Source organism: Oreochromis aureus, linkage group 17, assembly GCF_013358895.1.
Source record: "Oreochromis aureus strain Israel breed Guangdong linkage group 17, ZZ_aureus, whole genome shotgun sequence".
Classification (NCBI taxonomy): Eukaryota; Metazoa; Chordata; class Actinopteri; order Cichliformes; family Cichlidae; genus Oreochromis; species Oreochromis aureus.
In genome coordinates this window covers 28,746,053-28,757,925 of record NC_052958.1, presented here as the reverse complement: position 1 = coordinate 28,757,925, position 11,873 = coordinate 28,746,053, and the positions used below count along the sequence as shown (strand labels likewise).

At 40.9% G+C, this 11,873-nt stretch overlaps 1 protein-coding gene across 1 annotated transcript; it reads left to right on the top strand.

The window, feature by feature from the left end:
- The first annotated feature begins 5,141 nt into the window (after positions 1-5,141).
- On the top strand, positions 5,142-10,496 carry LOC116326944 (histidine-rich glycoprotein-like). The gene is made up of 7 exons (XM_031748386.2): positions 5,142-5,433; positions 5,736-5,846; positions 6,242-6,329; positions 6,496-6,653; positions 7,813-7,920; positions 9,004-9,090; positions 9,654-10,496. Exons 1-7 carry the CDS (start codon positions 5,218-5,220, stop codon positions 10,383-10,385), a joined length of 1,500 nt encoding a protein of 499 aa, XP_031604246.2. The 5' UTR covers positions 5,142-5,217; the 3' UTR covers positions 10,386-10,496.
- The last annotated feature ends 1,377 nt before the right edge of the window (positions 10,497-11,873 follow it).

Sequence of the window (11,873 nt, the reverse complement as noted above, 5' to 3'; positions counted from 1 at the left end):
TGGTGGCTAGCTACACAGCTATAGTTAGCATAATATCAACACATTAGCACAGTGAAGCTGGGGGATGAACGCTAACTTTTTTCCACTCGATAAAAGTTAATGTGAGGGTTCTAAATGGTTAGGGACAAATGCGATCACGTGGCAGTATCCTGTAAACGGACGGAGAACAACTAGAACACAATACAAAGCATTAAAACATGTTAAAAATATAACAGCCTTAATAAACGTCGAGTAGTTTGGACCCTGAAGCAGGGTTCATACGTCATCATTTAAAGACTGAATTGTAACCCTGACACTAAAACCCAGGGCTCTAGAGTGCGACCAATTTGGTCACATATGCGACTTAATTTCTCAATGGTGCGACTGAAAAAAATCCTAGGTCATACCGGTGCTACCTGCCATTCGAGTACAAAGAAGAAAAAGTCTCTGCAACTCTGAAAGTCTGAAACTCAGTTGAACAACAGACACACATTATGCCCATATCGTGGTCCAAACCAATCAGAGATAGTCAGGGGCAGACCTCTCTGATTGGCAAAAAATGCCAGAATCTCAGGTTAAAGCTATCAAAACTATTTCAACAACCACCAAACAGCTAAAACAGCAAATTAGAGCAGGTAAACGGATTCCGCACAAAGACGTAAACACAGAGTGTGGACCCGACGCATCAGAATGAGTGAGATGTCGGCTTTCTCACCCGACGGCACATACGCAGACACGCTGTCGAGGCTGAAAGCCGACAGTTCACTGATTCTGATGCGTCAGGTCCGCTCTTTGTGTTCACGTCTTTTTTTGCGCTAGATTCTGATGCTGCAGGTTTTGTCTCTCTCCAACCAAATTAGACTGAACCAGCAGCAAAAGAAGATCAAAACTAGGCTTCACATTCGACAAACATGGTGATTAATTCCCTCTTACTTTTGCTGTTTTGCTTCCACCGCTATAAAAAAATCACACTTCCTGCACAGGTCTCTCTCTCTCTCTCTTGTTGTACTTCAAGAACAGTTTCCCATCTCAAATCTCTGTTTTCTGCATTTTTCGTTTGCTTATTACGCACAAGACTTGTACAGTGCTGTCAGCCACTGTTTTGTGTTTGTTTGTTTTTTCAAAAAATGACTTCCGACAAGAAAGCCTCATTTCTGCTGTTTAATAGCGAAGAAATTTAAACTGTTTAAAATGATGTAAAATTGCAAAACTCTTGGCCATTTCTCTAATTAAACCTCTGTAACTTTGCTCTGTAATGAGAAAAGATGAAATGAACGACTGATAACTTTTTTGTTAAGTTAAGGCCTGATCCATCTGGAATTCATAGCTACTGCTCTGACATGGAGCCATCAACCTCTGAACACTGAAAAAGCACAGTGTATCCAGAAAACACATTATATGCTGCAATAAATGCACTGCACTGCACTGCCCAAGTGTGCCCTCTCCCCACTGTCTTTCATCAGCAGGCAGCAGCAAACAGGTCATCAGAGCAGGCTGAGATGAAGATTAAGTTTAACATTGCCTACGATATTGTCAAAGAGTGCCAAAGCACTTTAAGCACAAGCACTTTTTCAGTAACTTATCTTTCTTGTAGAACTGTGCTCCAAATAAAGAACTTTGTGTTGACAAGATTGTTGAAAAATTTGGGTGCGCCTAATTTTTGTGCTGGTGCACTTAAGAAAAAAAGTTTGGCACAGCAGTGCAACTGTGGCAATAAGTTAGTCTAGAGCCCTGAAATCACATTTTGAGCCTCAAAAAATGCTTTCAAACTCTTGGGGATAGGCTTTTTGTACCCATTAGTGCCTGTTGGTCTCCACAAGTATAGTGGCATGCCAATTTTCTTTCCCCACAAAGATGTCTAAACACGCACGCACAGGTTAAAGACACTGGACCAGAGTACTGTTAGTCTTTCAATCAACAGGAGCATGGACCGAACCAGTGATAGCATTACTTTTCAGCATTACAATGTTTGTTTGGGTTTTTTACATATTATAAGATTCATGCAAATTAAGATTATATATACACACCATATGAATAGGAATAAAAATAAGGAAGGCTTTATTTGGAATATTATATGTACTATTCTATGTACCATTTTTCTTCCACTTATCCAATATTTAGGAAACTATAATTATAGCTATAAGATCAAACTAAGCATCAGAATCTTGTTTGAGAAAGGGGCAATGTTCCCCTTCAGCTCCACTGCACCTTGAGACCTTCTGGATTTCATTGATGAGAAAAAGAAAATCTTGACTTGCTCAACCCCACCACAACTTAAGGAGATGTGATGCTTTTCCGAGTAGGCATGACCATCCAACACAAGACAATATGTTGAAAAAAACAGAATCGATGTGTGAACATGATCCAGAAAAGCTTCTCTGGGCCAAAGCTTTTTTTAAACTGAGGCAAAGTCTGAAAGCCACAATGTCTGGAATTAAGATGAGAGTGACCATCTGGTTTGCTATCAGCACTCATTTCAAAAACCATGCATCTCTGATGCTTCAGTCTGGAGCATCTGTTGCAATGGTAAATTGCATACTGCATCTGTTACAACAACATGACTTCATAGTACGAGAGTCCAGGTGCAGTCCAGGTCTTTCACCAGATGAAAACACTATAAAATCAGGAAGAGCTAGGACTGCTGAGCAGCTAGAATCCTATATATCTGTAGAATTGGGTAACATTCCTCTCCCTAAAGTTTAGCAGCTGATCTCCTCAGTTCCTTCAGTTTTTTGAGACATGTGACTGTCATCAATTTCAAAATAAGCCAATATTTTGTCATAAAATTTCATTTTTCTGTGTAAACATTGAATATATTTTCTATTGTGGATAAAATATGTGAAATTGTGAGATTCAAAAATCAATGTATTCTGTTTTTATTTACGTTTAACACAATGTCCCAACTTTTTCAGAATTCATTAAAAATCCACATGTTGAACTCTCTCTTCTGACTTTGACTAATTTTACACAAAGCTTTGATAAATGCTTATGATGTTTTGGTTTTCCTTAATAAGGAGAGTGTGTGGAATGTTGTGAAGAGAGGCAGGATGATCCAAGATGAAAGGGACAAGTTGCCAGAAGGCAGAATATCAGGCATACAAGTTACAAGTGCCATGGCATTCCATATTACAATGTCAATCATAATAAAAATCCACAAAGGTCAGCAACAGAAGGTAAGACAGGTGCTGAGAAACCAACTGAAAGTATTCGCCCCCCTTGAACTTTTCCACATTTTGTCACATTACAGCCACAAACATGAATCAATTTTATTGGAATTCCACGTGAAAGACCAATACAAAGTGGTGTACACGTGAGAAGTGGAACGAAAATCATACATGATTCCAAACATTTTTTACAAATAAATAACTGAAAAGTGGGGTGTGCGTAATTATTCAGCCCCCTGAGTCAATACTTTGTAGAACCACCTTTTGCGGCAATTACAGCTGCCAGTCTTTTAGGGTATGTCTCTACCAGCTTTGCACATCTAGAGACTGAAATCCTTGCCCATTCTTCTTTGCACAACAGCTCCAGCTCAGTCAGATTAGATGGACAGCGTTTGTGAACAGCAGTTTTCAGATCTTGCCATAGATTCTTGATTTCTTGATTGATTTCCTCTCTTCCCCAGTGCACTATGGCCCCTCAGTTTGTCTGAGCCAGCCATTGGCCTCCAGAGCAACAGATAGAAGAGGAGAAAGTCCAGCATTAGTCTCACATGTGTCTGTCGAAAATCTCTCTGTAAGAACTAGGCTTACAGGTCCTGCAAAGGAAGATTTCCAGGTCAATACTGATACTGATATTGCTCCAGTACACTCGAGACCAGGTCAAGGTGAACATTCAGCAAATACGTGGACAAAAAGATGAGCATGCAAAAAGAAAAAGCATGTGGCAACATAATCAGCAGCCTTCTTTGGAGAGCCTAGAGACATCACGGAAAGAAGAAAGCAAATAGAGTTAGAAGTGCTTATTTAAATGTGTGTGTATCCAGGAGAAAGATCTCTCTGTAAACTAACCTCTGATATCATGTCTGAGTTCAAGGCCTTAGTCAGGGAGATGCAAAGAACCCAAAGGTCAATCTTCCTGCTCCAGAGTGCTCTGAACCTCAGACCTCCAAACAGGACAATGACCCTAAGCACACAGCACAGGAGTGGCTTCAGGACCACTCTGTGAATGTTCCAGACAGAGACACACTTGAACCCAATTGAACATCTCTGAAGAGATCTGAAAATGGCTGTGCACCAACTGTCCGAATTTGTACAAATAAATGCTATGTTCTTTTGACCTTTCACCCTCTTGATCCTCCCATTTAGTTTGTGTTAATATGGTGGTGAATGTGTACCCACACTGTCCCAGAGCCAAAAATCACAATGAACCAATCACCAAGGAAACAACTGACTCTCCCTGTATGCACATCTATGAATTGTGGCTTTGCGTCACGTAACAAACAAATACTTCAAAACAAAGTGAGCTTATTATCTAATTACTTATAGTAATTTCATTAAAATGTGCTTTTAAGAGGCTGAATTTAGAAACCTGATGCTGACAGTGTTCTGAAATTTACAGTCACTTAGGCTGCTAGAGAAAGAATAAAGAATGAATAGCTAGCTCTAGTGTTGTTAATAAGAAAAGTATACTGTATTCCGTTTAAGTTTCTATTTATGATACTGAATGTAAGATTCAGTTTATAATTTTTAAATGTATTTTCATATATGTGATCTTACCTTTCGTGTGCTCTGTGTGTGTTCTGTCCAGTCTCCTCTAACCCCAGATCCCACCAAGTTGTAAATGCATGCTCAACTGTAGAATAGCAGTGTGAGATTAGTTGCTGCTTTGATTACTTGCCATCATTTTTTACCTTTTTGCTGTTTTTATTGAACAAACGTTAAGCTTCGTCCTTGATTTTACTCAGTGCCAAGAGTAGATCATATGACCTTCAACAAACTGGTTGCACACGCTGATCCAAAAGAAGAAATAGATTGCATAAGTGATTATCTAACAACTGATAAGCTCCGTTGTGCAAGTGTGCACTGCATGTGTTTGGCTGGATGATAGGTGAGCATGACTTTTTGAGAGGTAGGGGTCAATGGTTATATTTACCATTGACAAGAGGTGTGTGTGGGTGGAATGGGGGGACTTAAACAGTAGCAGGATATAAAATGTGACCTCTCTGTCTCTGCACATCCCTTATTTAAGCCTGAGTGTGACGGTGTGTAAGAGAGAGAGTCGTCCCAGGCCTTTACCATGAAGACCTGCGTGCTGTTATCACTGCTGCTGGCGTTGGGTTGTGTGACCATCAATGGTGCACCAGTGGAACATGGTGGCATAGCACCAGGCTCATGTGAAGATGCTTCAACAAAAGCAGCTGCTGAACTGGCTCTTACCAAAATCAACCAGGACAGAAAGGAGGGCTACATCTTCAGTCTGCACCGCCTGTCCAACGCCCACACAAAGAGACATGTAAGCTGAGCTTGCAGTATTATTATTGTATGGTAGACCAGAGCTGTTTAAGGCAGAATTACTTTCTAGCAGAGTCCAGACCAGTTCAGTGTATTTTGGCATTACTGGAATACTGAAATTCATAAAATCATAAAGTGATTTGACTAAAAATCTGGAGAAAGAGTCAGTTAGAAACATTTGCATAAAACAAATATGTTCCAAAAAAGGATCAGAAGATAAATTACAAGTAACCACTGAAAATAAATTCCATTAGCGTTTTATTGCCAGTAAATAATGTTTGATTAAATCTGTGTGTGTTACAGGGACAGAATGGTGTGGTCTTCTACCTGAATCTGGATGTTGTGGAGACCAACTGCAGCGTACTCAGCAATAAGGACTGGAAGAGCTGTGACATTCGTAGTGGCAATACGCAGGTTAGAAAAAACACGCACAAACACTGCATGTGCAAATTCTCATCAACAAGTTTACCAAAAATCTGTATGCGTATGTAATTAATACATGTGTTAGTCCTGGTTTTTTCATTACTGTCTCTTGTGTTCTGCTTAAGGCTTTCTTACAATCTTAAATGTATCTGTTTTAACATAGTGAGCATCTTAGTTTTGTGTTCCATAAGCAATAGTTCAGAAGATGGCAGGTGAATAAAGATATTTGGTATTGTCATTGTTCTTTCAGCTAACAGTAATACATTTATATAAAGGTATAAAAGGTATAAAAAATGTTTTAAAAAAGTCTAAATAAAATCTTTTGCGAATGTGATGCTGTATGTATGAGCAGTACAGTAACATCATGTATTGTGTTGTGTTTGCAGGTATATGGACAGTGCAAAGCTGCTATCTTCATCAGTAAGGTACACAGAGTGGTTCGTCTCTACAAATACAAGTGTGCTATCAGACCAGGTATGAAAAATATTACATATATCAAAAAGAAGTGATTGTGGTTTTCATTAAAATTCAACCGTCAGATCTACAAAGACATCAAGGTCCAGACTTAGAACATGTTTTTGTGGAGTGCAACAGTCTCTTCATAATTAAAATGATTTTTTGTTCTGCTCAATTCCTGCAGGTAGGGTGCATCAGTTCTGTGGTGGCTGTCCAGGTTTAACTGACCATAGTCACGATAAAGTTCAGAAGGCTGTGACCCAGTCTCTGGAGAAGTTCAATCAGCAGAGTGGGCTGGCCAATCGTTTTGCTCTGCTCAAAATCTCCCGTGCTACTTCACAGGTAGGGAGATCAAAATTAAGATGTGAGGCATCATGTATCCTCTGCTCTTTTATTGTATATATATATTCTCATCATGCACTGTCAAGGCTGAGAATAAGGTGGCAGAATTCCCCTTTACAAATTTACACCGTCAAATTTAATGGAACCACACAGAGAAGCTCTTACACAAAAATTAGATTAAAAAACTACAGTAGCCAGTAAGTAAAGTTTGCATGAACTGTATCATATTTCATAAAGTTTTCTACCAAATCTGGTATAAACAGAAAGGAGGCACATACATTTTTATGGTAGTGGCACTGCTCTGCCTGGACTGATACTGATTGTATCCATACCTAACTGGTACTACTACTGTACTGGTACTTTGGTACTTACATTAAGACACATTTTGCTCCACCCACTCTTTCCTGCTCTGCTGTGTTTCGTTGACCTGCGGTCACATGACTCAGCAGCACTAAGCAGAACTATACAGGCTGCAGGAAGTGACAAAGTGGAGCAACGTATAGAGGTTCCAGGTTCTAAGAAATAAAATGTATACAGTTTTCCATTCATCTTGTCACATTCTAATATTGCACTAAAAAGTATCTCAGTTTTGAAATGACCAGACCACAGCCCAGCAGCCAAGAAGAAACAGACAGAAAACAGAAGAAACAAAGCTAATTTGTTTGTCTCCCCAAATAGTGAGTGCAGATGGCTGCCCCTCCCTGAGCCTGATTCTGCTGGAGGTTTCTTCCTGTTAAAAGGGAGTTTTTCCTTCCCACTGGTGATTTCATTACTGGGGTTATCTCTGTATTTTTGTAAGGTCTCTACCTTACAATATAAAATGCCTTGAGGCTACATAAAAAACTGAATTAAAATTAATTTAATTTAATTAAACAGAACGAGAAAATTTTGCACATGCATTACTGTCGTGACAGGGGGCGCTACACCACCCCCAGACTTGCCAATGGCCATTCTGTTAACTAGTTACTGTGTGAAAAAAGAATCACAGCAATTTAGTGGTTATTAAAATGTATTCTATACCAAAAATTTGCTGTATCCGACACCACCACAGAATACTAAAAAAAAAACTATGCTGCCCCAATTCTCACACATGATTTTATATCAAGTCTCTTCCTTAATTTGGGCTTTTTCCTTTCTCTGTGTGTCTTTGTGCGTCCAGGTTGTCGCAGGTAGGAAGTACCATGTGGAATACACCATCCAGGAGACCACCTGCCCCCAGAGGGCAGGAGCAGATGAACATTGCCCCCCCATGGAATGCGAGTTTGCTGTGAGTCTTTTATTAATCTTTCATCTACTAGGTTTTGCCCTGTTTATTCTCAAATGAAATGAAGTTCAACTCACCTTCTCCATCAGGGGATTGTTTTACTTTCTAACAGTGCAAGGAAAAGACCTTCATTTGCTGCCAAAGCTTAGTATGTTCTAGCTTCATATCAGTGGCTTGTGTATGACAGCAGGAGATTACTTTGACATTTAGTTTGCGTAGTTTAGAAAAAACAACATAAAACTACGAAGTTTTCAGATGCAAATTTGTAGTGTAATGGCATCAAGTGACGATGAGTTGGCCGTAAGGTTTGTAAACAAGAAAACAAAGAAACTTTATTTTGGATTCATCCAGACATCCATTCGCTTCCGCTTATCCTTTTCAGGGTCATGGGGGGTGCTGGAGCCTATCCCAGCTGTCATAGGGCGAGAGGCGGGCACCCTGGACAGGTCGTCAGTCTGTCGCAGGGCTAACACACAGGGGCAGACAACGATTCGCACTCATACCTATGGGCAATTTAGACTTTTCAATTAACCTATCCCCACAAAGTGCATGTCTTTGGACTGTGGGAGGAGAACCCACGCAAACACGGGGAGAACATGCAAACTCCACACAGAAAGACCCTGGCCTGATGGTGGAATTGAATTCAGGACCTTCTTGCTGTGAGGCAACAGTGCTAACCATGCTACTGTGCTGCCCATTCTGGATTCATCCAATTCTAAATAGAAGGCAGCAGCAAGAAGAATTTCTTGCTTTAATCCAAGAGGTGAAGCTGCATCACAGCTGCTTTTGTACATAATTCAAGACGTCAGTGAGGAAGTCTGAGCTCTTGTGGGTAGACCACGCCTGAGGAGGCAGAGAAATATTTTTCAGATTGCCGTATGATCCAGTGCAGCATCTAGCTGCTTAGAATTGAAAACCTATTTCCATATCCTTGTATATTCAGTACTGGTATGCCTTTGAGCTGCAAGCACACTTGCCAAATGCAGTGGTCTGATTGGTCCAATCTGTTTATTCACATTCGAGAATCAGAAAAACTGAACTTGATCCCAAAAAATTAGTCCAAAAGTCTTCTTTTTCTCTCCTCAGCACAAGGGTTTCTGTAAGGCATCCCTCTTCCACGCTCTCAATGACGATGAGGTTATTGAGGTAGCCTGTGAGATCTATGAGCCTGAGGTGAGACTCTTTTAGATGGTTTCGCTGTATAACTTCAATGTCTTTTTACAGCATAAGAAAAAAAAGGATGATTGGTGGATTGTGTGAATTTAATTTTAATTCACTGCACGCAGTGTTTTGGAACTCACTAAATTAACACAAACTGTTTATACATGTCTTTGCTGTATACCTCCAATGAGGATGTGTTTTTTTAAACTACAGAATCAGATGGACACATCCAAAGTTTTGTTAACACCATACCCCTAAAGTTTAGCAAACAGATCTGCTACAGTGCTTTAGCCTGTCAAAATTCTCAGTCACACCTGGTACACCTCTATTTTGAAGCTGTAATTGTCCAGATAGAAGAATTAAAAAATACAATTCACTCTGTGCTGTTGCTGTGAAGGGGGACCATAGCTATGGAAGCCAAAATTGCTGTTTGTTATTTTCAGGACTTAAGTGGGCCTTGAAAATCTGAAGATGGAAGCACCAGCCCATATTTTATTCACATGGCCATTAGAGGTTGCAAACCTATAATACACTGTTCACTCTTTAATATCCTACACTCTTTATCTCTTCTCCAGGCTGCTGAGAGAGAGAAGAAGCTCCACCTGCTGGGCGGAGAGACTGACCACAGCCACAATGACACACACTCACACAGCCACGACCAAGACCAAACACACGACCACGCACATGATCACACCAAGTGCCACTCTCATCATGGCCCCACCCACAACCACACTGATGACCATGATCACCACCACACACATGACCATGCCACAAACAGCGCCCACAGGCACGCTCATGACCACTCCCATGACCACGGTCTGAATCACGATCACGTGCACGCTCATCACGCCAAGGCACATAACCACAGCGGTGATTCTCTCAATCACCACCACCACTATAAGCATGCTCTAGGTGTGCACACACATGAACATGACCACGAGCTGGCTCTGGACCATGACCACAACCACGGTCACCTGCATGAACATGAGCACCACCACCATCACCACAAGCACGAACATGAGAACACACCCCACGATGAACCACAGGGAACAGTGATAGTCCTGCCCGCCTTGGGCCAGCCTGTGACCCTGCCTTCCTTCCCTGATGTCCCAGTTGGTGGCCCTGGAGTTGGAGTCACTCTCCCACTTAAACCCGACCCTCAGATTCCTGGACAGATGGAGCCCACCATCGAGCCCTTCCCAACCTCAGTCTCTGCCCAGTGCCCCACCACAGCGGGAAAGCATAAAAATGTGGATGAACTCTTCAATAAAGACCCCGAATTTAAGCCAGCTGCAGCCAGGTCATAAAGCCTATAAAACTGTTTTTAAATACACACATAAAGGCTCAAGTGTAATGAAAAGAAGGAAGACTATTTGGCATTAAATTTTTCTACATTAAACACATTATCAGTAAAGGACTGCTTGCATGAGTCAATCTTACTGTTTCATGTCATATAGCAAAAAAAATGTTTTAAATGCACCTTTTCCACTCTGGCATTTTTTTTCATAGATTCCACTAAACAACTGATTTGCTTTGGCAAAAGGCTGCTAGTATTTTTGCACCAACCACGCAATTCCCATAGAGGTTTTAACTGAAACCCTGCCATAACTCAGCATGCTGTGGAGTTAAAAATTTGTGGCACCTTAAAAATTTAATACAGGTGACAAAAGGTAAAGACATTCTGTAGCTGAGTAGAAGTACAGGGACTTGTTTTAAAACTTTGGGAACCAGCTGAAGTATTGATTCAGCTTCTCTGCAATGAAATGAATAGCTGAACCTCCGAGTGTACACCTGTGGACTAACCAACTGATAGGTTTGTAGCTTGAACCTATTCGCTGGAACGTTGAAGGCAATGTGATTACACAGCAAGCAAGACACAAGTAGGCAACATTCTTTATGTTTCACGTGCACGGGAGAGAACTGGACAGGCGCCGTTCCTTCGCTTGACCCCAGTTGCTCTTGTCCGCTCTCCCGTAACACTGCTCTTTTATTGTGGTTACATGAATATGCATAGGTTCATTAACATATGACATCTTATATAGGTATGCATGTGAACAAAGAATACCCTGAGTGTGTGTGTGTATCTGTGTGTGTATGGGGTCAAGATGTAACCCCAGGAAGACTCCCCAAAGCTGGTGCCAGGAGTCTAGCAGTACATCTGAACAAAAGGCTCTTAGCCTAAAACAGATATACGTATGTTTGCTATACCATATATCAGCAAGAGAAGATACGACCTCTCCTAGGAGGTGTGTGATCTATGCCAGAACACTCTGAAGAGGAGTGAACGCACTCCCCTCTTCATGCTACACAGAGTTGTTACAGACCTCCTAGGATGAGACATTCTTTCAATCTACAAATGATTATATACTTCTAAGCATATATGAGTAAATATTTCTAAGCATAAATGACAATCACAATACAAATCTAACACCAACTGTTTAAGGTAACGTGCTAACACGGTTAATGCTAGCATCACTGCATTTAGCCCCACCTTTTTATGCTCATGTTAGCAGTACTAGCTAGCTAAGTTGCTCTTCACAAATAAAGCTTCAAGTTGAGGCTCGCTGCATACCCAAGAGAAATGTGACATTTGAGAGGCACAGATTCTTCAGAGCTGCAGAACAGAAGCAAAACGTGTGAATTTGGAGGACTTACAGACTCTTTGATCAAAGACAGACTTGTGTGTGGGATTCCATACAACAGTCTGAGATAGAGGCTACTGAGAGGAGAATATCTTGACCTGGAAAAAGCATTAACACAGTGCTCAGTGGCTGAGACGGTGAAAGCACAAGCTA

Coding starts and splice junctions, on each gene's coding strand:
- LOC116326944 (XM_031748386.2), top strand. CDS start 5,218: ATGAAGACCTGCGTGCTGTTATCACTGCTGCTGGCGTTGGGTTGTGTG. Junction 6,330..6,495: donor CAAGTGTGCTATCAGACCAG/GTATGAAAAATA, acceptor CAATTCCTGCAG/GTAGGGTGCATCAGTTCTGT. Junction 7,921..9,003: donor CCATGGAATGCGAGTTTGCT/GTGAGTCTTTTA, acceptor TTCTCTCCTCAG/CACAAGGGTTTCTGTAAGGC.